Source organism: Lycium barbarum, chromosome 2 (genome assembly GCF_019175385.1).
Source record: "Lycium barbarum isolate Lr01 chromosome 2, ASM1917538v2, whole genome shotgun sequence".
In the NCBI taxonomy this organism is placed as follows: domain Eukaryota; kingdom Viridiplantae; phylum Streptophyta; class Magnoliopsida; order Solanales; family Solanaceae; genus Lycium; species Lycium barbarum.
This window is the reverse complement of record NC_083338.1, coordinates 153,340,141-153,365,732: the sequence shown is the minus strand read 5'-3', so window position 1 is coordinate 153,365,732 and position 25,592 is coordinate 153,340,141. Positions and strand designations below refer to the sequence as shown.

The window sequence follows — 25,592 nt, the reverse complement described above, 5'->3', positions numbered from 1 at the left end:
ACCACAATTTTTGTGCAAGTTTGACATTGAAAGAGCATAAGACCATGTTAACTGGGGATATCTCCTGAATTTACTAGAGAGGATGGGTTTTGGAGAAATGGGTCCATTGGATCAAATACCACATTTCAACGGTGAGTTTCTCAGTTCTAATACATGGTTCTCCAGCAGGATTTTTCAGAACACAAAAGGGCCTTAGACAATGAGACCCTTTGTCACTTTTTCTATTTTTATTAGAAATGGAGGGCCTAAACAACATGGTAAAAACAACACATGTGAATGGTTGGCTAAATGGGTTTGATGTTGCTAGAGCTGGCACAGAAAATTTGGAAGTAACTCATCTTCAGTATGCAGATGATACTCTCATTTTTTGTGATGATGAGGAAGAGCAACTGAAATATCTTAAGGCTGATCTTGGTCCTTTTTGAAGGGATATCCGACTTACACATCAATTGGAGGAAAAGTTTTCTGCATTCCATCAATGATGTACCAAATCTGGAGCTTCTAAATGCAGTCTTAGGTGGTGAAGTTGGTACCTCACCAACCATATACCTTGGAATGCCTCTGCGAGCTAAATCTAAATCCACAGGAAGCTGAAATAATGTGATTGAGAAGTGTGAAAAGAAATTGGCAAGATGGAAGACTCAGTATCTGTCTCTGGGTGGTAGATTGACTCTCATTAACTCAGTTCTTGATGCTCTTCCAGCACATATGATGTCCTTGTTTCCTATACCAATAAGGATTATCAAGAGGTTGGATAGCATCAGGAGGAATTTTTTGTGGCAATGGAACAAAGAAAGGAAAGGATACCACTTGGTCAAGTGGAGATCTCTACCTGCAGGAAAGAGATAAGGGGTTTGGGTATTAAGAATCTGAATATACAGAGCAAGGCACTCATAATGAAATTGTTATGGAAAGTATACTAATGAAAATCAACATTTGTGGGGAAAGGTCATAAGAGCTAAATACGAGGAGTAAGATAATTGGATGACCAAGGACGTTACTACACCTTATGGAGTTAGCCTATGGAGATCCATCAGAGTCTTGTCGAATGAATTCAAGCAACATACCAAGATCAAAGTGGTGAATGGGAAAAGACTGTCTTTTGGAAGGATGATTAGCATGAGGCAGGCAATCTGGAATTGCTTTTTGCAGACATACACAGTCTAGTCTTTCATCAACAAAGGACTATAGCAGAATTGTGGACACCTCAAGGATGGAGCTTTACTTTCAGAAGGCAGCTTAATGATTGGGAAATCCAAAGAGTGGCGATTTTTTCAGCACAATTGAGCAGTTCAGTGGACTAGAGACAGGGAAAGATATTTTATGGTGGCAGGATAATAATAATAAGGGTTCTTTCGAGGTGAATTTAGCTTACAGCAGGATGAACCACCCAATCAACAGCTAACTGGCCTCGGAAAACCAAAATCACACACAAAGTTGCATGCTTTGTGTGGCTTTTGGCTAAGGAAGCAGTCTTGACACAAGACAATTTGATGAGGAGAGGGATACCTCAATGTTCCAGCTGTTTATTTTTTGGTGAAAAAGCAGACAGTTAATCATCTATTCCTACGCTGCATGGTTACAAGGTTACAGGACAACTTGGAGATCATTCTTAAATCTTAAAGGCATATCATGGACTACGCCTGGAAAGATTACAGACGCCCTTCAGAGTTAGGAGGAAGCAGGGTTGCAGGCTAAGAACAGAGGTAGATGGAGAATTGTCCCTGCTTGCATCTGGTGGACAATTTGGCAAGAAAGGAAGTCTAGATGTTTTGAAAATGTAGAGAATAATATGCAGAAGGTCAAATTGAATTGTCTTTTGATCCTTTTTTTTTGGTGTAATCAAATATACTCAAATGACACTGTCTCTATCATTGATGTTTTAGATTCAATATAGAACAGGATAGTAGATTTTGGAGTACTCTTGTAAATATGTCTTCAGTCCAACTTATGTACAGTTTTGCTCATTATGGAATACAGATACAATTACCAGTTTTAAAAAAAACATAGCTATTTAAACCCCAATAGCTTGAGGGAATAATCAAGCTGACTTCCTCTCATTTTTCTCTTCCGATTCATATTCTTCTCTCTGGTTTCGTCCTAATGATATAACTCCATACTCATATTTGCAAAATTGTATTTTGCTTTAAAGTAGTAACAATACCATGTGCTTGTTAAATATATGTATAGCTTAATGATGCAATGATTTGCTCTAGTTTTGACGAAACAAAGAATAACCTAAACTTCGGTTGAACTTCATGAAAATATCGTTGCTTCAATCACATATGGCTGAACTTCATACAAAAATGGTGGAAGTTCAATTGGCTTGAACTTGGGGTTTGCTCCCTTTCAAGGTCTCAAGTTCGAAACCCATTGGGTGCAAACAATTTCTGAGGGCCATCGGACTGGGGTAAAACCCTGATTTACCCGTGGTGCACTTGCGGGAAACTCCTTGCCGAGGGCCTGTGCACCCCCGGGATTAGTCGGGGCTCAAAGAGACCCAGACACCCGGTGCTTAATCAAAAAATGGTGGATGTTCAATCATAAATGGCTTAAGTTCATGCATCCAATTTTTCCTTGTCAATAATCCTACAATTTCCGGCAAAAATGCGAAAAGGCCAATTCAGGCAAAATGTCAGAAGTTTGCTGCCAAACTTCAGACACGTATTTTTGCAATTTCGGTCGCAAATGGCTGAAGTTGATTCCGAAGTGGCTAAACTTGTAAAATTTTATACATTACGGCTATGACTTATATAGGGAACCTAACTTCGGCTTTCCGTGCACTTAAACCCAGAGAAAGAAATTGTCCAGAAGTTGTATAAACATTTTTGTATTTTCTTTGGTACTTAAAAGATCTTAAGCATTGGAATGCGGTAATTCACATTCTAAGATATGTGAAAGGCTTTCTAGAACAATGTTCATTGCATGAAGACAAGGGATATGCACATTATTGGGTATTGATGTAGATTAGCCAAGATTTCCCTCTGATAGACAATCCACTTCAGGTTATTGTATTTTACTTGGCGGCAATCTAATATCCTGGAAAAGTAAAAAAGCAAGACGTGGTGTCTAGGCCAAGCGCAAAGACATGATATTGGGATGTGGTATTAGCTAATCGGGAGTTTATATGGCTAACATCACTTCTTCAAGAGTTAAAGATTGCAGGAGTTGAACCTACGAAATTTATTTGTGAAAGAACCTAACATATTGAAGTAGATTGTCACTTCATTGGACAGAAGATTGAATCCAGATGTATTGTTAAGAGTTTTGTCAACTCAAAGACCAGCTGTTCGCTCCGACAATCCAGAACTGACTATATTCGTAGCAAGTAGGACCACACAATATGTGCACTCTATCTTGAGGAGTCTTAAATATGGTAAAAATATAACAACAACATACCCAGTGAAATCCCACAATGTGGGGTCTAGGGAGGGCAAAGTGTACGCAAACTTACCCCTACCTTGGGAGGTAGACAGGTTGTTATTGAAAGACCCTCAGCTCAAGAGAAAGCATGACATAAAAGGTCAGATAAGGAAATGCAATTCAAAGCAGTATGAAAATGAAAATTACGAAAGCGAATAAGCCATGATAAAGGAGTCTAAAAGAAGGAGCAATAGCTGCCACAGATAAATAAGAAAATATGGTAAAAAGTATATATTATTTAAATATAGAATGATTCCCAAATCCTGTAATTAGGAGATTTTGCAGGAATGTATTTCTTGTCTTTTATTTTCTTTCCTTATGTGTAATGCTTCTAAAGGTTATTTAAACCCCAATCGCTTAGGGAATAGCAATCTATCCCCAAATTCTCTTCCATTCTTATCTCATAATGAGCAATGCTTGAGACAGTGGAGGGGGGTTGCAAAGTTGTGTATCATATGAAGAAGAAGCAGAAGACAATGTAAAGGGTGGAATGTCAACCCGCTATCACTTATACGATAATTTGGAGAAAAACAAAAAAAGAGCATTCGAAGTGTTGGAATATGATCTTGCACATATTAGGACAGCTCTTTTATTTTTTTATTAGTTTCGTGTGCACCCACGAGATCCCTAATTGCTTAGACGATTGGGTCTTTAAACCATATTTTAGTGTAAGTTATGCTATACTTAGTCATGGGATTTTATAACCTCTAACTTCAACAAATATTGTTGCATTCTCTTTCCAAGTTCATTTGAACCCTCTATTAGTAAAATAGTTGTACTGCCGAAAACTTGTTGACACGAACACTGCTATGATGAGGTCTCATGTGACTTGAATCGTTCATGTAGGAAAAGTCATTTTGCATCCATGTCTCAGCGAGGAGTTTAATTGAGCTTGTTACAGAATATTGTTGGAGGATTTTAAATATATGATATGATTATAAATATATTATATTACCTTATATAGCTAGCTAAATCATAGAAGAGATCTGTAGGAATCATAGGAGATTTGTAGAATATTTTCTTTCCTTTGATAGACCGTCTTCATCTGTATAAATACATGTAACTCTTGACATAATAGAACAATCCTCTTCTGCTAAACTACATGGTATCAGAGCCACTAGGGCTCAAGGTCTTGGTTTAGAAAATTCGAAAATTTTCCTGGCATCTTGGGAAAAGGTTTCGGTTACTAGGGTCCAGCAGAATACGTCTCTGCTTGCTGTCCCGGCATAACCACATCAGTACCAGGTTGTTTTTTGGTGTTAAATCACTGTTTGAATTATTATTTTTCTCCAGGTTCGCTTTTTTTTTTTTTTGGGCATTTGCATTTGCGAAATCTGGAAACTTGTTTTGTGCTTCTGCGGCTGGTTGGTTCTATTTGGGTGTTCCTTTACTGCACTTGTCGACCAGTTTGGTGTCAGATTGTTGATACTTTGCTCTTGTTAATCAGTTTCTTGGCTAAACATTAGTTAAAATGTCTGAGGATAAATCTGTCACGACTGAAATTGTTCCAGCATTATCTAAAATTAAAGATTATAAACTAAATGGGTCTAATTATTTAGATTGGAGTAGGAAAATCAGGGTCTACTTGCGTAGTGTTGAAAAGGATGACCATCTTACCCAAGATCCTCCAACTAATGATACCAAAAAGGCTTGGCTAAGAGATGATGCTAGACTACTCTTGCAAATCATAAACTCTATTGATAATGAAGTAGTTGGTTTGGTTAATCACTGTGAGTTTGTCAAAGAGTTAATGGATTATTTGGAGTATCTATATTCTGGCAAAGGTAACTTATCTCGGATTTATGAAGTTTGTAAGGCTTTCTATCGTTCTGAGAAGGAAGCTAAGTCGCTCACTACATACTTCATGGAATTCAAGAAAACCTATGAGGAACTGAATGTACTTCTACCATTCAGTACTGATGTCAAAGTGCAGCAAGCTCAGAGGGAGCAAATGGCAATAATGAGCTTTTTAGCTGGACTTCTGTCAAAGATGTTTTCAGTCGAGTGTTGCGCACGGACAGTACTTCGTCCAATCAGCAGACCAGTGTGCTCGTTGCAAAAGGAGGAGGAAGAAATAACAATAATGCAGGGAGATGGGACAATAAAAATGATGCAGGGAGATGGAACAATAACAATGATGCAGGGAGATGGAACAATAACAATGATGCAGGAAAATGGAACAATAACAATGATGGAGGGAGGTGGAACAATAACAACAATAATGCCAGGAGATGGAACAGGAACAAAGGAGGAGACAATGACAATATTTGTCGCTATTGTAAGGAACCTGGGCACATGAAGCGAAACTGTAAGAAATTACAGCTTCGCAACCAACAACTCCAGACTGCTGCTGTTGCTGCTTCTAGTTCACCTTCAACTGCTACAATCTCAGCTGATGAGTACGCCAGACTTTTAAAGTATCAGGAATCAATGAATGTATCCACCTCAGTCTCTGCCCTTGCTGAATCAGGTAACAAATGTCTCATTTCCTCCTCAAATAAATGGATCGTTGACTCGGGTGTCACAGATCACATGACAGGTAATCCCAACAATTTCTCTAAATTCCAGTCACATAAAGCACCATCCTCTGTTACCATAGCCGATGGGTCTAGTTATACCATTGAGGGATCTGAAACCGTTAAACTCACTCCATCTATTACCTTGTCCTCAGTGATAGGTTTACCTAGCCTTGCCTTTAATCTAATTTCTGTGAGTAAACTTACCAAAGACCTAAATTGCTTTGTCTCATTATTTTCCGATCATTTTCTTTTCCAGCATCTTATGACGAAGCAGATTATTGGTAAAGGACATATATTAGATGGTCTCTACATTCTTGATGCCTGGTCACCTCCATCAGTTGCTTGCTCCAGTATCGTCTCGGTGTTTGAAGAACATTGTCGATTGGGACATCCTTCTTTACCAGTTTTGAAGAAATTATGTCCTCAGTTTCATAATGTACCTTCAATAGAATGTGAGTCTTGTCATTTTGCAAAACACCATAAAAGCTCGTTAAGTCCTAGAAATAATAAACGAGCTGATTGTGCCTTTGAATTAGTTCATTCAAATAATTGGGGACCATGTCCTATTGTGTCTAAGGCTGGGTTCAGATATTTTGTTACTTTTGTGGATGATTTTTCCCGAATGACACGGATTTACTTTATGAAAAATCGTTCTGAGGTGTTCTCTCATTTCTCTAATTTTTGTGCTGAGATTAAGACACAGTTTAACGCTTCTATACATATATTGAGGAGTGACAATGCTAAAGAATACATGTCAGCTTCATTTCAGAACTACATGAATCAATATGGTATTCTTCATCAATCTTCATGTGTGGATACACCCTCTCAAAATGGAGTGGCTGAGAGAAAAAATCGACATTTGCTTGAGACTGCTCGTGCTTTGTTGTTCCAAATGAAAGTACCTAAGCAATTCTGGGCAGATGCGGTGTCCACAACTAGCTTTTTAATTAACCGCATGCCATCCACAGTACTTAATGGTGATATTCCTTATGGTGTTCTCTTTCCTAATAAGCCATTATTTCCATTAGAGCCAAGGGTATTTGGGTGTACATGTTATGTTCGTGACGTGCGACCCCATGTTACTAAACTAGATCCAAAGGCCTTGAAGTGTGTCTTTTTGGGATATTCTCGGCTACAGAAGGGTTATCGATGCTACTCTCCAACCTTTAACAAATACATGGTGTCAATAGATGTGGTATTTTCAGAGAACATCTCATTCTTTTCCTCTCTCGACACGTCTCCCACTCAGGGGGAGGAAGAAGAATGGCTCATCTATAAGACCACTCCATCGAGCTCAGAACACCATAAGGAGGTTCTTTCCAGTGCCTCTCCTGATAAGCAAACGATTGAAAATGTGTCTTCTGATGTTCCTCCTGCTCCAACAAAGCCGCCGATAGTTCAAGTTTATTCCAGGCGACAAGCGACCAATGATACATGTCCTGCACCAACTCTTTCGTCATCAGATCCTCCTCCAGTCACTCCCTCTCCAGCTGAAAATCTTGACATTCCCATTGCTCTTCGCAAAGGTAAGCGTCAATGTCAATCATCATAGTCCATTGCTAATTTTATCTCATATGATCACTTGTCTCCTGCGTCTTGTTCTATGATTGCTTCTTTAGATTCTATCTTTGCACCCAAAACAGTTAGGGAAGCTTTGAGTCATCCTGGGTGGTATGCTGCAATGCTTGAGGAGATACATGCGCTTGATGAAAATCACACTTGGGATTTGGCGGACTTACCAAAAGGGAAGAAGGCAGTGGGATGTAACAAAGTAAATCCTGATGGTTCTGTGGCCAGCCTTAAGCCAGATTGGTGGCTAAAGGATATGCTCAGACTTATGGGGTGGATTATTCCGATACTTTTTCTCCAGTGGCCAAACTCACTTCTGTTCGCTTGTTTATTTCTCTAGCTGCTTCTGAGAATTGGCCGCTAAATCAATTGGATATCAAAAATGCATTTCTTCATGGTGATCTCCGCGAAGAAGTGTATATGGAGCAACCCCCCGATTTTGTTGCTTAGGGGGAGTATGGGAAAGTCTGTCACCTGAAGAAATCCTTGTATGGTCTGAAACAGAGTCCTCGTGCTTGGTTTGGGAAATTTAGTGAGATAGTTCAGGAGTTTGGGCTTACAAAGAGCAAATGTGATCATTCAGTCTTCTACAGACAATCAGCAGTTGGCATTATCCTTCTTGTTGTATATGTTGATGACATTGTCATCACTGGGAGTGATTATGCAGGAATAACTTCTCTCAAATCATTCTTGCATTCGAGGTTTCACACAAAAAACTTGGGGCAACTGAAATACTTCTTGGGAATAGAGTAAATAGGAGCAAGAAGGGAATATTTCTATCTCAAAGGAAGTACATCCTTGACCTACTTGAGGAAACTGGAAAGTCGGCAGCCAAGCCCTGTAGTACTCCGATGGTTCCTAATATGTAGCTAACAAAAGATGACGGTGATCCCTTTGATGATCCAGAGAGATATAGGAGATTAGTTGGTAAATTAAACTCTCACTGTAACTCGTCCAGATATTGCTTTTGCAGTAAGTGTTGTTAGCCAGTTTATGTCTACACCAACAGTCAAACATTGGGCAGCTTTGGAGCAAACTTTATGCTACTTAAAAGGAGCCCCTGGACTTGGCATAGTATATAGCAACAATGGACATACTCGCATTGAGTGTTTTGCAGATACTGATTGGGCTGGATCCAAGATTGATAGAAGGTCTACTACTGGCTATTGTGTCTTTGTGGGTGGAAATTTGGTATCATGGAGAAGTAAGAAACAGAATGTTGTATCTCGATCCAGTGCAGAATCCGAGTATAGAGCTATGGCACAATCCACATGTGAGATTATGTGGATACATCACCTTTTAAGTGAAGTTGGGTTGAAGTATCCTACACCAGCAAAACTTTGGTGTGATAATCAAGCTGCCCTTCATATCGCCTCGAATCCTGTGTATCATGAAAGAACTAAGCACATCGAGGTGGACTGCCATTTTATCCGTGAGAAGATTCAAGAAAACTTGATTTCCACAAGCTATGTGAAGACGGGGGAGCAGCTAGGTGATTTGTTCACAAAGGCGTTGAATGGTGCTCGAGTTAGTTATCTGTGTAACAAGCTGGGCATGATCAATATAGATGCTTCAGCTTGAGGGGGAGTGTTACAGAATATTGTTGGAGGATTTTAAATATATGATATGACTGTAAATATATTATATTACCTTATATAGCTAGCTAAATCATAGAAGAGATCTGTAGGAATCATAGGAGATCTGTAGAATATTTTCTTTCCTTTGATAGACCGTCTTCATCTGTATAAATACATGTAACTCTTGACATAATAAAACAATCCTCTTCTGCTAAACTACAGAGCTACTTGAAATTGGCAGGAGAAACCACTTCAACTCTTGCCAGTTTCATCAAACACAAACTTCATTACGGACTTGATCATCACAGACTAATTCTTTCTGGACCAACTCAAACCACGGCAATAAGATTCATAAATTTCTCAAACAGAACAGGAAACAAATGCTTTCCGAAATAAAAACAGTATCTCACGTCTTTTTCCAACTTCAATCTGGAACAACCACCAAAATTGCATCCAAATTAGCCACTCTTCAATCTCAAGCAAATCATTTTTTTTAATCAAGTAAAAGATTTCGACAACAAGGCCAACTTTGCCGTATACAAGGGGTACCTTGTATAGCAGAAAAGGAGAAACATGTCAAGGAATTCATAATTCAAATAAATGGAAAAACATGGTCCATAAGGATTCATATAGTCGGACCCAACTTATTGGAACTGAGGCTTAGTTGGTGTTGTTCCGATCTCAAGCAAACCATGATTAAAATGAATAAAACCATTAATATGAAGTGCTCCGAACAAGTGCGATTCACTAGTTCATGCCAAAGTGGACAACATGAAAATGTACCTTATCAAATGACTGTTTGGAGAAATATGAAGAGCTCTTCTTAGATAATTGACTCCCTTCTGAACTTCTAGGCAGTCTTTAGATCCATGTTTGACCTAAAATCCCCGATAAGGAAGTCCGGATTTACACTTAGGGGCCCAAGATCAAGTAAAAAGAGGCAACTGAAAGAGAAGACTTACTAGTAAGCCCAGTGTGGCCACGAAATCCAATGCAGCAATCTCTTTGCTAGATGAAAGAGACTCACGAACACTTGAAACAACTGAGTCAAGCTGATGACTTTCATCTAATGCATGAATAGCAGCTGCTACAAGCCTAACTTTTGAACTCTGGAAGGCTCTTTTTGGCAATTGCAAAACATTTGTAATAGCTAATTCCTGCCCTGAAATATGATATACTAATCTACAGACGAAAGTGACGGAGGCAGCAGCCAATGGATGCTCTGGTGGTAAAGCAGATGAGGCCAGTCTCTTTGCCATTGAAAGAGCAAGGTCATATTTGCCAAGTTTCCAATAAGAAAGAGCATAAAGCTGCAAACCTTCTACATCCAGAAGACCTAGCGAAAATGGAAATTACAGAATTAAAAATAACCAAGCATCGACATAGCACATTCTAGATTATGAGAGCAAAAGCATGCAAGTAGGACAAAAAATCAAAATAAATTCTTAAACAAGATGCTACTCCATGGCTTTAGCAACCAGGTAAAGCGAACACTAAGAGCCCGTTTGGATTGGCTTATAAGTTGCTTATAAGCTGTTTTCAGCTTTTTTGAGTGTTTGGCTGGCCAGCTTAAAGTCATTTTGTGCTTAAAATAAGCTCAAAAAAATAATTGGGCCCATTTGACTTAGCTTATCTAAAGCAGCTTATAAGCTGAAAATAGCTTATAAGCCAAAAAAAATAAGTTAGACTACCCCAACTTATTTTTTTTAGCTTATAAGCTGTTTTCTTATAGGCATAAGCCCATCCAAACAGGCTCTAAGACATACCCAATGCCTAACACTTTTTCCCAACTAGAAGTTCAGCACTCGTATAAAATCTCAATTCATAATCTCCTTTTTTTTTTTTAAACTGGTAAATTTGTATTCCTCAGCATTAAGGATATGCTGGAGACCTTCAAAAGTGTTAGTCTAAGAACAGAAATAGAAATAGATACTTACAGGGATTTTAAAAAGTCTACAAAATGATCTATGTCCTCTAATCCTATTTCTTTACACCAAAAGTAGAAAGATACTACACAATTCCATTTTAATTTCTGAATGGAATTGGATCTTTCTTTAAAACACCTCCCATTCCTTTCTCTCCAGATGGTCCACCAGATACAATGTGGGATCATCCTCCACCACTTCTTTTGGCTCTTGCTGCCTCCTCTTCTCATCCAACAACTTAGTAGATCTGCAGTGTGCTCTGGCATAGTCCATCTTGTCTCTGTCAGGTTGAAAAATAGGGACCATAGTTCTGCTGTGAATTTGCAGTGAAGAAAGAGGTGGTTGTTGGTTTCATCAGTTTCATTGCATAGAAAACATCGGGAGACTATGATGTTTCCTTTTTTCTTCAACACTTCATGGGTCAAACAAGCCCTCTTTGCCCTCTTCATAATCTCCTTTTTTTTAGCAGTACTCAATTCATAATCATTATTTTGTTTACAGACAAGCAGCAGGCACTAATTCTTCACCATGATATTTTTCTTTAGCAGTAGTTTCTCACTAGGAACAACAAAAATGTGATTATGATCAAGAATCGTACCATTGCTTTCCAAATATTCACATTCTTCAATAGCATCCTCAGCATTTCCTGCCTGTATGGATACAATTGACAATGGCAACAAAAATGAGTAGCATTGCAAATTGGATCTGAAGCAAAGGAACTTGAACCTGAGAAGATGTGGAAAAAGTGTATTACCATAAAAAGCGACCTGGTCAAATTGGTAGATATATCTGCAAGATATGATTTAGAAAATCTTCCTGCAAAAACTCTGGCAGCAAGGCGTGCTAGCCTATATGAGGCAACAGCACTTTCATAATCACTCCGTGCCTCACAAACTAGCCCTTTCAGATTGTGAGATTCAGGATACTGAGGTGCACGCAGCAAAGCCTGCTGGATGGCTCCAAATGCCTGGTATAACAATTATAAAAACTTACACTCAATGCTATCTGAAGTATTCCCTTGTCAGTGTCTCAAACATAGACACGCAACATTTACATACACAATGGATTGTAACTGAATGCCTAAGTACCTCTGGAGATCGCAGATAACCAGACTGCAGAGCAAGCTTAACTAAACCTGTTTGGAACTCTGCAAGCTACTCATAGACAGGCACTGTAAGAACCTCCAAATAGGACAAAACAACTGAAAAGAAACCGTGTACAATTTTCTGATAAAAAAACAATTGTATTGACTTGTTGGGAAAATCGCATGTATAAAAGTGTGTATCTGAACTCTAAAGTTTGTTTTCACTGGCATCAGGATCAGTGGCGGAGCCAGGATTTATATTAAGAGGTGTCAAAAAATATAGATATGTCACGACCCAGGTTCGAACACAGGACCTTAGGAAATTTTTGCAACCCCTTAACCACTGAACTAAACCTTCAACTTGTGTCAAGGGGTGTCAACACTGGTATATATACTTATAAACCAAAATTTCACCTATCTATACAATGTAATTTTCCGGCGAAGGGGTGTCGCTTGACACCCCTCGGGCCAGGGTAGCTCCGCCCCTGATCAGGATGCGACCCGTTATACAAACTTTAGATACGGAAGCAACATGAAAAACTCCAAGACAAAATGAAAGTTGAAATATTTCTGAAAACAACACTTTTTTAAAAAAACTACACTTAAAGAGAGAAATGTAGTTACTGGAAAGATCTGAACCGCCCGCAGACAGCACTCATAAGCCTCGTCTGGTTTCAAATTCCTGTTTAAGAAGCGTATTCAGCTTTATATTTCACATAAAAAGTGCAAATGCATCATTCGTTGTGTTTTTTCTATAGAACATAATGAATTTACCTTGTAGCAGCATCAGCCGACATGCCTGCCCATGGCAATGAAAGTGAAGGATCAATACTTCTTGCACGATCAAATGCTAGCTGAGCCAATTGACTTTCCCCCTCCAGCCTATAAAGCTATATGAACCCAACTTTTAGATGGCTCTAATCGTCTCACATGCATCAATCAATTTACATAACAAACCCGACCTTGACATACAGTATGATCATGAATTATGCTTAATAGTTCAGCACAATGGATAAGGAAGACCCCAAAAAAATATAAAATAAAATAAAAAGAGGGAAGCACGTGACAAGACAGAGGTGGTTCTATAAATGACAGAGTAGACAAATAGGAACTTTGTGGTGCTTAAAAGGTTGAAAAGTACTCTCAACTAACTCATTTTCTACTCCTTCAGATGCTCTCTTGTTTGCTGTCCCTCCAAAGTCCCCACAAGAGGGCAAATGAACCAACATCTCATGCTCTGCATCCCCTTCGCCTTTTCTTCCAAAAAACAGCTATGCAACACATCTTTCACTGTACCCGAAGTTAATCACTGTACTCAAAACAGATTAATATTGTCCACTACAATGGCCTTGCAATCTAGCAGTGAACTAGTAAATGGTTTACCTCTTCTCCCGCTCTTTTGCATATAAAGCACCAAATAGTATACATTACCTTCCTTTTTGTGGAAATTGTCAGCAATTAGGATCGCCCCACTTATTGTCATCCAGGTGAACAAGCACCTTTCTTGTGCTCTAGTGAACCCATCTAATAGATACAGGAAGTTCGAGTTCTCTCTTTTTAGTAATCTAGGGTAGAAGAACTTCCACGAGAATGTCCCACTTCCCCTACCTCACCATTTTCAGGTGTTCTGCTCCATTTATGTGATTTTATATTTGAGTAGTAGCTCCGTGACTCTTTGAAACTCGATAACCTCCCAGTCTTGTAAATTTTTCCCGAATCCCAAATCTCAAGGAGCTGCAATGTCTTGCTTTCTCTAAATATAACAATTTGTCGTCTCTTTATAACTCAATATGTTGTAGATTGTTGAGAGGTAACACTTAAAAATGTCGTCTCTGCACCACCTATGTTTCCAGCTTTAAAGGTGATACTGTTATTGAACTCTCCACATACCTTCTTGATGTTCCTCCATAATTTGTAACCATAAGGTATTGTGATATTTTCAGTCCTCCACACCCGTTTTGAGTACCATATTTTTCTGCTATCAAAGTCCATCGAATATTTTTGTTATTGTTAGAATTCTACATTGATAGCGAGGATGAGTTTCAGTCTCTTTTTATGGTTTTGACTTTTGAGCAATCCTCAACCCATCAGATAGATTCTATGATTAAATAAAATCAAAAATTCATTCCTTTTTTTTTTTTAATCAAGTAAAGTATTTCATTAATAATAACAAGGCCAAGATGGCCATATACAAGATATATACCCAAAAAAGGAGAAACCTACAAAATATGGTTCTCTCCAAAAGATACCCAACCCTCTATACAGCTAGGAACTACATGGGTGCACCAAAAGAAAATAATGGAATGAAGGCTACTCCTCAATTGAGCAAACCTCCTCAAAAATTCATTTCTCTTTGGGTTACCAACATCGAGCCCAACATCCCATGTTATATTATCCATGCATCTGTTTGGCATTTTCACTCATTTTATAATTATCCGTACTCCAAATATCCAGCCCTAGGAATTCAGAGGTGTTATAGACCTTAAATTGGTTGGGAGTATGTGTTGTAATCTCTTTAAGACTTATGCTGACTTTTGGAGTCGACTCATGCCCAAGATCAATTTTTCTTAATACTTGCAAAACCTCCAGAGCCATTTCACAAAATACGGCTTTCTTGAACACCCTCAAATCTTGCACTCCGAGCCCTTCATACCTTATAGGGCTTGTAGCCACATTCTAGTTCATGAAATGACACTTGTTTATCCCATCTGCTGTGTCCCACAAAACGATCCTTTAAAGCCTCTCCAATTTTTCAGTCACGCGTGTCGGTCCGTGCAGTGTAGTCAAAGGCGAAAAGTTTTAAAAAGTGCTCCAGGTCTATTGGTGCTTTAAGCACAGTAAAAGTGCGGACTGTATTAAAAAAACACACGTTTCAAGAGAGAACGCATGAGCAATAAGGTGCATGCCTGGGTGCCTTGCCTTGCCTACACTGCAGCGCAACTCAAGCGAGGCTTATCACCATCCTTGAGCTTTTTGAGCTTCAGGGGTTAAGTGTGCTTCAAATGAGCCTTTGACAAGCATTTATAAGATTTTTTTTTGGTGAAGTAATTAAAATGTATTAGAATGGCATCAAGAAGATGTAGAGGTTACAACTAAGCATAGAGCTGCTTCAAACAAGAATTAACATGAAGCTAGCTGAGCAAAAATCTGTAAACCAGTCAAAAGATCCAAAAAGATATCCCCTAAGACCCTACTGTGCTAGAGTTAGGGAGCTAACAAAATCCAAAAAATTATCCACACTGTTTACAGGGGAGAAAAAGTGCCAACTGAAAAGAGTAACTAAACATCTAGCCTTAATGAAACTTATGGAAGTTGATATTCCATCAAAACATCTGCAGTTTCTCTTTCCAAATACTCCAAAAGATCGCTGTTGGGATCATCCTCCAGATCCTTTTGATGGTCTTGTCAACTCTCCAGCATATCCAGCTAACATAAGCATCTTTGATGGAAAAGGGCATCACCCATTGGAGGCCAAACAAAGAGAAGAAGAAATGCCATATGTTAGTTGTTATGGGGCAATGCAAAAAAAGATGATTGACACTCTCATTGTCTTGTTTGCAGAAAAAACATCTATTGATGAGAATGATGCCCCTTTTTCTGAGATTGTCTTGAGTAAGGCAAACCTTATGAAGGGCTGTCCAGGTAAAACAGGAGATCCTAAAAGGTTGTCTTGTCCTCCAAATATGTTTCCAGGGAAAATCTTTAAGGATGCCATTCTGGGCACACCCAAACTTGTAACTTTCTTTCACAGTGTAGACCCCTTGCTTGGTGCTGCCCCAAAGTAATCTATCTGAGATTTGTGTATCTAAGTTGCATTCTTCAAGTGTCTGTAGTAGAAGAAGAAGTTCATTAATTTCCCAATCATTCAGGTTCCTTCTGAAGATTGGGCTCCAAGCATTGTCAACTCTGTATTGTGCAACTGTTGCTTCCTTGTTGGTAGCTATCTGGAACAGCCTAGGAAAGGATTCTTTCAGAGTAGTGTCCCCAATCCATTTGTCTAACCAGAATCTTATCTTGATTCCATTACCAGCTTTGAAAAAGACTTTCTGGAAAAAATCATCCTGAAAACTGCTAATGTGTTTCCAGACTCCTACACCATGAGGTTCTGTACTCTTCTTTGGGCTCCAATGGTCATGAGATCCATGCTTTGCTTTGATGATGTCCCTCCAATACCCTGCCTCATTCTGCCCATATCTCCAAAGCCACTTCATAAGCAAACTTTTGCTATGCAGCTTTAGGTCTCTAATTCCCAACCCCCCTTGGGCCTTGGGTAGAATAACTTTCTGCCATTTCACCAGAGAGAATTTATGAGTTTGGCTGTTACCTTCCCACAAGAATTTTCTCCTTAACCTGTCTATCTGCTTCAGGACTGAACCTAGCAAAGGAAATACAACAACAACAACAACATCCCAGTGAAATCCCACATCGTAGGGTCTGGGGAGGGTAGAGTGTACGCAGACCTGACTCCTACCAAGGTAGGACGGCAAAGGAAATAAAGACATAAAATATGTGGGAATACTATCCAATACACTATTGATTAGAGTGAGTCTGCCCCCCATAGATAGGTACTGTAGTTGCCATGTAGCTAGTCGCTTCTCCATCTTTTCAATTACTCCATTCCAAATCACAGTGGATTTGAAGTTAGCACCTAATGGTAGGCCCAGATAAGTGGTGGGAAAGGAGCCTACGTTGCAACTTAGAATATCAGCTAGTTCCTCTAGATTGGGAACCTCATTAACAGGATAAATAATGCTCTTGAGCATGTTGATGTGTAGACCAGAAATGGATTCAAAGACCATAAGAGTAATGTTGCGATTGTGAATTTGTTGACTGTCTGCTCCACAAAAAATCAAGGTGTCATCTGCATAAAGTAGATGATAAACATTGACTGTGGTATCAGGGTCTCTACCCACCTGGAATCCTTGAATCCACTGTAGCTCTTTGGCCTTTGCTAGCATTTGAGAGAGTCCCTTCATGGCCAAAATAAAGAGGAAAGGGGAGAGTGGGTCTCCTTGCCTTAGCCCTTTTTTAGAAGAGAAAAATCCAACAGGGCTCCTATTTACTAATACTGAGAATTTCACTGTTGATATGCAAAAAAAGATCCACCTGATCCACCTATCTCCAAACCCCATTTGCTTCAAAATGTTGATCAAGTAAGCCCAATTTAGTTGATCAAAAGCCTTTTCTATGTCCAATTTACATAGGATCCCAGATTCTCCACTTTTGAATTTCCAGTCTAATACTTCATTTGCAATCATGGAAGCATCAGTGATTTGCCTGTTCTTCATAAATGCACTCTGTTGGCCAGAGATTAGAGAGCCCACCACCTTTTTAATCCTCTCAGCTAGGGTCTTTGCCAATATCTTGTATACACTACCTATAAGACTTATAGGTCTGAAATCTCTTAGCTCCAAAGCTCCTTTCTTCTTTGGGATGAGGGCAATGAAAGAAGCATTACAAGACCTCACCATTTGACAGTTCTGATGAAAGAAGTTGAGTGCTCCCATTATGTCACATTTCATGAAGCTCCATGAACTCTGAAAAAAAGCCATGGTGAAGCCATCTGGTCCTGGAGCTTTGTCTGGAGCACATGACTTTAGGGCCTCTGAAACTTCCTGTTCATTGAAGGGTAATTCAAGCACCTCTTTTTCTTCAGCACTGATAGTGGAGCCCCTCGAAGACAGCTGAGGGTCTCCATGATTCATTCTCCTGGTACAACTTCTGATAATAATCAAGAATACCCGCCTTTATCAGCCCCTTGTCTTCAATTAAAGCATCCCCTATCTTCAATCTGTCAATGCAGTTACCCCTTCTATGTGAGTTGGCCATTCTTTGGAAGAACTTAGTATTCTTATCTCCTTTTCTCAGCAATGGCAATCTGTTGAATCTCAATTTTCAGATTAACTGACTTCAAATTCTCCTCTGTAGTATGAGGTCTTTGTTCAGCAATTTGGTCTAGCCTTCCCAATTCCATGAGGGCTTTGTGTCTTTGAGAATCAATCTTACCAAAAACCTCTTTGTTCCATTTAGTGATGTCCCTCTTTATATGTCTAAGCTTCTGGATCAGGACATAGTCAGGAGTGCCCAAAACAATGTACAAATTCCACCAATCTCTTACCATGTCTAGGAATCCATCCGATTGAAGCCACATGTTCTCAAATTTGAAGTAAGAGAGTGAAGCATCCCAGTCCCCACTTTCCAAGACAATAGGCTTGTGGTCAGAGAACACTCTAGGCAATGGAAACTGTTTAATAGCATTGAACATTTCACTCCACTCGGGTGAGATTAAAAACCTGTCAATTCTTGAGGCTTGGATAGGTTCCTCCCCTCTTGACCAGGTGAATTGAGCTCCTTGGAGAGGAGGATCAATCAATTCTAAGTCTTGAATGGTGTCAGAGAAGCCCAACATAGCTCTTGATCTTCTGGTGCAATTCATTCTTTCCTCCTCAAACCTACATACATTGAAATCACCTCCAATTACCCACAAATCAGACCACAGACCCCTAATAGCTGCTAGTTCAATCCAAAGTTCATCTCTTTCTGGGTTTGTGTGAGGCCCATAAACCCCTGAAAGAACCCATTTAAAATCTTCAGTAAGACTCAAATCTGCAAGACAGGGAAAAGATACCAGCTTCAGAGTCAACACAATTCCATAATCTTTTATCCCACATTATCAGGATTCCCCCTTTGGTACCAATTGCCTTAAGTTCAGCCCAAGCTATCCACCTATTTCCCCAAATTTGTCTGATTAAAGTAGTATGCCATTCATCTATTTTGGTTTCCTGTAAACAGATGATGTCTGCCCCCCATTTATGGATAAGAGATTTCAAGGTGCTTTTCTTATTTTTATTGTTAAGCCCCTGCACATTCCAGATGATTGTTTTAACTTTCATCTAGAAAGAACCTTGTGAGACCTGCCCCTTTCCTTCTTTCTACTGCCCTCTTGAAGTCCCCAAGCCAATTTTTTTAGTTCAGCATCTGCTTTGTTCTTCCCTTTCCTAGAATCCCCATTTTTCACCTTTTGCTCTTACATTTGTAGTTTTCTCCTTTCCTCCATTCTAAGAATAATGTCAAAAATTTCATGTTTGAAATCTATTACATTCACCCCCAAAGCCTTGCAAGCTTTCATCATTGTCAATTTCGACCATTTAGAAGTTTCCACCACCACAGGTGTATCAACAATTGGCAGCTGCTCACCACCCCAATGCCAAGGAAGTGGTAAGAAACTGTTGAAAGAGTGAGCAGTGATACCCGAATCTGACTCCTCACGAGGAGAATCTGAATGAAGGATGGATTCGGTTTTGCATGGTGTGACGGGCATACTGTACATGTCTGCTTCATCGTCTGCCTCTAATTGTGAAATTGCTCCATCAGAAGGCTCCCAATCTCTAAGTTTGGATTCTTGAATTTCCAATTCGAAGGGATCAAAAGAGACTGCTGCCTGAGAAGAAGAGGGAGGTCTGAGAATGCAAGGATCAATTTTGGAGGCAGTGGCTCTCCATATTTGCGTTGCTCTATAATTTCGTTTATGTCTGCTTCTGGTTGGGCCCTTGGAATAAAAGTCGTCGTTTAGATCTCTTGTGGCTTTCCCTTTGTGGGTTTTTCCTTTGTTGCTGGTGATTTTATTTTCCCTGTTTTGGGTCGGCCCATTAAAAGGTAAAACCCTTAATTTGTTATTTGTTTTAACAGCCCCTGTGCCATTCACGTGCTCCTCACATGCCAATTTCAAATTTCCTTCACGTGCGATAGTGTGTAAAGAGGACTCTGGCTCCTTCTGTCGTACAATATTTTCTGACCCATTCAAAGACCCAGTGGATAATGGAGGAGACCGGATCTCCAGGAGAATCGATAATTCAAATTTCCAACCTTGCAAATCAATACTCAAACTCGCCGGAATCTGCTTGCCGGTATTCTTGATGCAGACATGAGCCCAGAAAAAATGGGTTCTTTCCTTCGTATCTTTGTCAACACCGATGAAGCCTCCACATTGATTCCCAATTTGTTGAAACGTATCCAGTGACCAAGCATTCAATGGAATCCCAAAAACTTTAACCCAGGTATTTTCCGACCTTTCTTGTTGGATAGAACTGATACCCGGCGACCACCAGTCAAGGGAGAGGTGCCTGCCATTCCAGAACCAGTCCCCCGCCTTTACTCTCGCTGCTTCATGTTTGGAAGGAAGTTCAAAGAGGAATCGATTGTGGTCCATGGGGATGACTTTGAATCCAGCAGTGATTCCCCACCTGATTTGAAACCATTTATGGATGATTTCGTGGTTTGGGCTATGGTGGAAAGGATCATTGAAGGTGCCTACTAGACTTCTGTGGAGTGGATGGCTTTCGAGAGTGTTACCTAGTTTCTGGTTTAACTCTGACCAGCTTTCAATGTTAGCAGCAGCTTTATAGGATTTAGTCATTGGGGCCGGTGGTGGAAATCGAGCCGGAACGTTGTTACCGAGAAATCGAAGAATTTTCTCTGCAATATCAGACCAGCCACTGTTGGAGCTCAACTCTGGGATGATCACTGCCGCTTTGAAGGAACCATGCCAAACTTCTACTCTCACAAATCTGCCATGAACATTGTAGTTTTGATAGACCCTGTATAGGCTTTGTTGTTGTTTCCTTCCCCACTTTCTGTATAGCTTCCCCAACCCTTTTGATGCTTGTTTGAGGGCTTCGCACACCCATCTGAGATTGTAGGCGTCCATTGTAACTTTGCTTGTGTATCTCCTGCCCCTTTCGATCAACGAATACCATCTGAACTGTCTGTCTCCTATATTTTTAAGCTCAAAGATTTATCACCAGAAATAAAGAACATTTTGTCACCCATGGTGGAAGATTCCGATGGTAGAGAGCCACCGGCAAGGGTCCCTCAGGCCCCAAGGGCCTTTGGAATTCTACCTTGGGAGAAGTGCCTGAGAGCATTTTTTTTTACTAAAGGTTATCTGGGTTTCTTACTTATGTTCTTGTTTTCGGTATGTTAGCAAGCATTTATAAGATTATAGCTAAGGTGGTTTCCAATAGATTAAAGAAGATTTTAGATGAGACAGATCTACTTCACAGAATGCATTTGTGAAAGGCAAACAAATTCTAGATGCAGCTTTGGTGGCATACGAAGTGGTTGATTCAAGAAGAAAACAAGGGGAACCGAGGATTTTGCGCAAATTGGATCTTGAGAAAACCTATGATCACAGCAATTAGGAGTTTCTTATTTTCATTATGTTGAAGATGCGCTTTGGTACAAGATGAAGGAAGTGGATTAGTTTTGTATCTCACCGGTTAGGTACTCGATCATTGTGAACAGCCACCCGTATGGTTTCTTTGATAGTTCGAGAAGTGTGACACAAGGAGACCCACTATCACCTATGTTGTTCATACTAGTGGATGTATTGAGTAGGATGATGGATAGAGCTGTGACAGAAAATTATTTGAGGACAGTTTTCTGCATTGGTCGGGGGCAAGGTACAGCGATGGGGTCACATCTTTTATTTGCTGACGACACTTTAATATATTGTGATGCTGACTGGACTCAGTTGAAGTACTTGAGACAGTATTATCATGGTTCCATGTGATGTCGGGCTTAAAGATCAATCTCAGAAAATGTGAAAGCATCCCAATTGGTGAGGTGGAGAACATTGAGAAGATGTGTTAAACTGTAGGGCGGGGTACTTCCTACAACTAATCTTGGTCTACCACTAGGAGCGTCTAACAAGGACCAAACACCTTGGAACCCGGTGATTGAGAAGGTTGTAAAGAGACTTACAGGTTGACAATACATATCCAAAGGGTGAAAGAAAGTGTTAACTAAGAGTACCCTTTGGATCATTCCTACATACTTTGTCTCAGATGCATGCTCCAGTTAGTGTTACAAAGCAGTTGGAAAAATTTCAGAGGGATTTCTATGGGATGCTACAAGAGAAAAAGTTTCACCTGGTAAATTGGGAGATTGTCATGACACAAAAATGTTAGGGTGGACTTGGGATTAAAGATCTAAAAGTTTTCAACAAGGCGCTACTGGAAAAGTGGTTATGGAGATTTGAGATAGAGGAAAAGGCTCTATACTCATATTTCGCTGCACCCATGTCTGAGCCAAACTCCTCTTCCTCTACTTAGAGTCTTAGAAATTTCTGTAATACTTAGCCTTTTGGAGAAAGCTTAGGCAGCAAGACTGCGATCACTTTAATAGTTCCTATAATTGGATAGGCTGGCTAAATTTCCTAACTATGACAATCAGGCCTAATATGAAGAACCTTTATAGTACATTGATGGTAAACAATAAAAGCACAACTTAAGACATCAGAAGTAAATCATCCAATCCTGGATGAACAAAAGTCCATGTCTTTAATTGTACATATATTTTCTAACAGTATGCAGAAAAAGAATGATTTTTCCAGGTATTTGACTCCTGTGATTAATATCTTATCATAACCAATTTAAATATATTTTGGCTCTCTTACATGAAGCCAACAAACTCAACGAATCGTTCTTCAGGAACTGAGGAAGAAATGCTGTCCAAAATTTATGTATTCTAGCATAGATATTCAATAAATGGAACAGTAATTACGTGATCCATGATACAAAGTGCTCTACTAAAAGATTTTGTTTCTTCAGTTATCTACTTCTGACAGTTTCAAGAAATAAATAAAAACAGATAATCTTGGAAACTGATGCAGCACGTTACCATTCCAAGATGTGCCCATGCAACCGCAAGAGAAACATCCAACTGCAGTGCCCGTATGAAAGCATGTTGCTTCAATGCAGAATGATCAGATAAACACCCTAAGGCTACCCAAAACTCGCTATTGCAACCTTCAAGTAATAAGCCTCCAAGACACATCTTTTCAGACACAAACCTGATGAACGAGCTAGTGTATGATTATGCTAGCACAAATGCAAGAATACATTAAGCAATAAATAAAACATATACCAGGAGTTCATGTCATCTTTACAGTTCTCCTTTAACGTGAAAAGAAGCTCAGATGCAATGGCAACATCAGTATACGCATTAGCTTGCCAAGGGGACAAATGCAAAGCCCGCTGGTAGGAGCAACAAGCAGATCTGACTGCTAAACAGCAGATTCTCTTCCATGACAGGATCGAGCTACTGAATGAATTTTCGTCAGCTCCTGAGCCCAATCCTTCATCCATCCATGGAAAACATTTTGCGTATGTGAGCTAACCAAGGAAAGAAACAGCTCCGTTGTCAACCAGTCAACACTAAAACATCAATTCTTAAGGTAATACGATGGGGGAAGGCTTGACATGCTCCATATGAAACAACAGGAAGGCATGAGATGTTGGGAATGGAAGAGTACAGAATTGCACGAAAATAACGGGCATAATGCAAAGAAAAAAACATAATTTAACAGATGCAGCCACCTGAATATCTCCAAGCAGCTTCCAAGCACAAGATATATTGCCAACAATGGAAGTACTTGCAAGAGCCACTTTCGAGGCTTCCTGAAATTAAGCATAACACTTGAGAAAAATCTCAACCGAAAGAAGAAGGGGTGAAGGAATAGAATAAGTATGTCCTGCACCATAATGCTACAGAAGCAAGTGAAACTTCAAAGTTACTGGATTGCTAACCTCTAAGAGTGAAGCTCCCCATTTAACAGCACCAGAATCAATAGATTCCTTTGCCAAACTAAGGAGTGCAGAGGCAAGCCCATGATGTGCGGACAAATTCAGAGGTGAGATTTGTAAAGCTTGCCGGAACTGCTCTATTCCCTTCATTCAGGATCGAAGAGTAAAGAAAGAAATATTAAAGGAATCTGAAAATCTTTTATAGGTATGATCGTGCTGAAGTATCAGGAGATATTTTATGCAACTCAGTGTAATTTACTTAGCAAATGAGGCTGAGTACAAATAAGGCTTATGTAAGTTTTCGCCCATATGAGATCATAGCCTTATTCTATCAGAAGTTCTTTTCTTGTTTTCTATTGGGAGAAGCTATATTTTGATAAACAAAAACAATTTTATGTCTATCCTTAAATAACTTTCTTTGGCAGAATAATACCTAGAGATGCAATGCACACAACCTGATAATTTGAGTTCAGATACGAGTCTACTGGACCACTCCATGTCTAAGAGTACCAATACAAACCCACAATTCAAACTAAACATATCAAGCTTGTTAAAATTGCACAAAGCAAAGCAAGGAAAAGTTTACCTTTCGAAACGAACCAAGCATCAAATAGACATTTCCACTTTCCACCAGTGCAAAAACTCTTGATTCCTCCAACTCAATAGCTCTTCCATAGGACTATTATAATGAGAAGAAAAGATTGAGCAACGTGTAGCAGACACTTTTTATAAGGTAAAAGTTTTATTAGAGAGTACCAGGATGGTACAGAAAGGAGCAGAGTATGGAACAGACAGACGATTACATTCTCTTTCCTAACAGATCTAAGAAATCCATATAGTGATTCAGACTCACTAGTAGGCTACTTTTATACCAGAAGTACAAATTTTGTAAGCATCTATTTTTAGTTCCAGAAATCGAAATTCTTTGCCCTTTAAAAGAAGCCTTGTTCCTCTCCAGCAAAGTTGTCCAAAAGATGCACAATGGAACAGTCCTCCATATCTGCTTTATCTCTTCAGGGACCACCTGCTGCTGCCAACTTCCCATTAACCCCTTTACGCTATGAGGCATCACCCAAGTAACAACTCTAATTCATAGAAATAAATCCCAGCATTGTCTGGCAAATCTGCAGTGAAGAAATTGGTGCTCAACTGACTCCTGATCTTCTTGACATAGATAGCATCTGTTGCATGGAGAAAACCTTTCCTCTGAGTTAAACATGCGCCCAAAGAAAAGTAGCTATCCTCCCAAAGCAAGCTACCTTAACGGGAGCTTTTGTCGTCCATATCATTTTCCATGGCCAAGAAGCTTCCCATTGTCCTGACTGCTTTATCAGCCTGTATCAACTCTTAATCTGAAAATTTGCTATCTTTGCTTCCTAACCAAACCAGAGAGTCCGTTCTATTATGATCAACAGAAACTGATTCAAGCAGCAGAAGTAACTGACATAAATGCTCTATTTCCCAATCATTTAATTTTCTCTTGAAACCAATTTGCCAACCAGTATTTGCGTGAAAATCAGCAACAATACCATTCTTGTTTGTTGAGCAACTGAACAAGTTAGGACATTTGGCCATCAAGCACTCATCTCCATTCCACAAATCAGTCCGGAATCTAATTCTGGCTCCATTACACACCTCTAATCTGGTAAACTGGTTTAACTCTGCCGGAAGCTTACTTATGCTCTTCCATACTCCCCCTTCAATATTTCTCCACGCTTCCTCTTTACCATGGATAGCTTATATCATCTCCTCCCATGTTATCTCCAAAGCCATATGAAAAGTAGACTTTTATTATGTAATTTAAAATTTCTTACACCCATTCCACCCCACTCATTATCAAGGTGTAGCAGGCATCAAAGAGAAGTACTATCATTGCAACACAATGCACGTAACTATTCAAACATCTTAAT

General features: G+C 39.5%; 1 protein-coding gene across 2 annotated transcripts in view; it reads right to left on the bottom strand.

Annotated features, from left to right (window-relative positions):
• The window catches only part of LOC132628280 (tetratricopeptide repeat protein SKI3), a 33,655-nt gene that overhangs the window by 6,612 nt on the left and 1,451 nt on the right, over nt 1-25,592 (bottom strand). For both annotated transcript variants that reach the window (XM_060344077.1, XM_060344076.1), the window contains exons 6-17: nt 24,269-24,361; nt 23,686-23,826; nt 23,476-23,556; nt 23,024-23,271; nt 22,778-22,949; nt 12,872-12,987; nt 12,722-12,779; nt 12,102-12,167; nt 11,768-11,980; nt 11,612-11,663; nt 10,051-10,424; nt 9,872-9,966 (exon numbers count right to left, since the gene is read on the bottom strand). In XM_060344077.1, the coding sequence (XP_060200060.1) occupies nt 9,872-9,966; nt 10,051-10,424; nt 11,612-11,663; nt 11,768-11,980; nt 12,102-12,167; nt 12,722-12,779; nt 12,872-12,987; nt 22,778-22,949; nt 23,024-23,271; nt 23,476-23,556; nt 23,686-23,826; nt 24,269-24,361 (1,709 nt within the window). The remainder of the gene's footprint in view (nt 1-9,871; nt 9,967-10,050; nt 10,425-11,611; nt 11,664-11,767; nt 11,981-12,101; nt 12,168-12,721; nt 12,780-12,871; nt 12,988-22,777; nt 22,950-23,023; nt 23,272-23,475; nt 23,557-23,685; nt 23,827-24,268; nt 24,362-25,592) is intronic.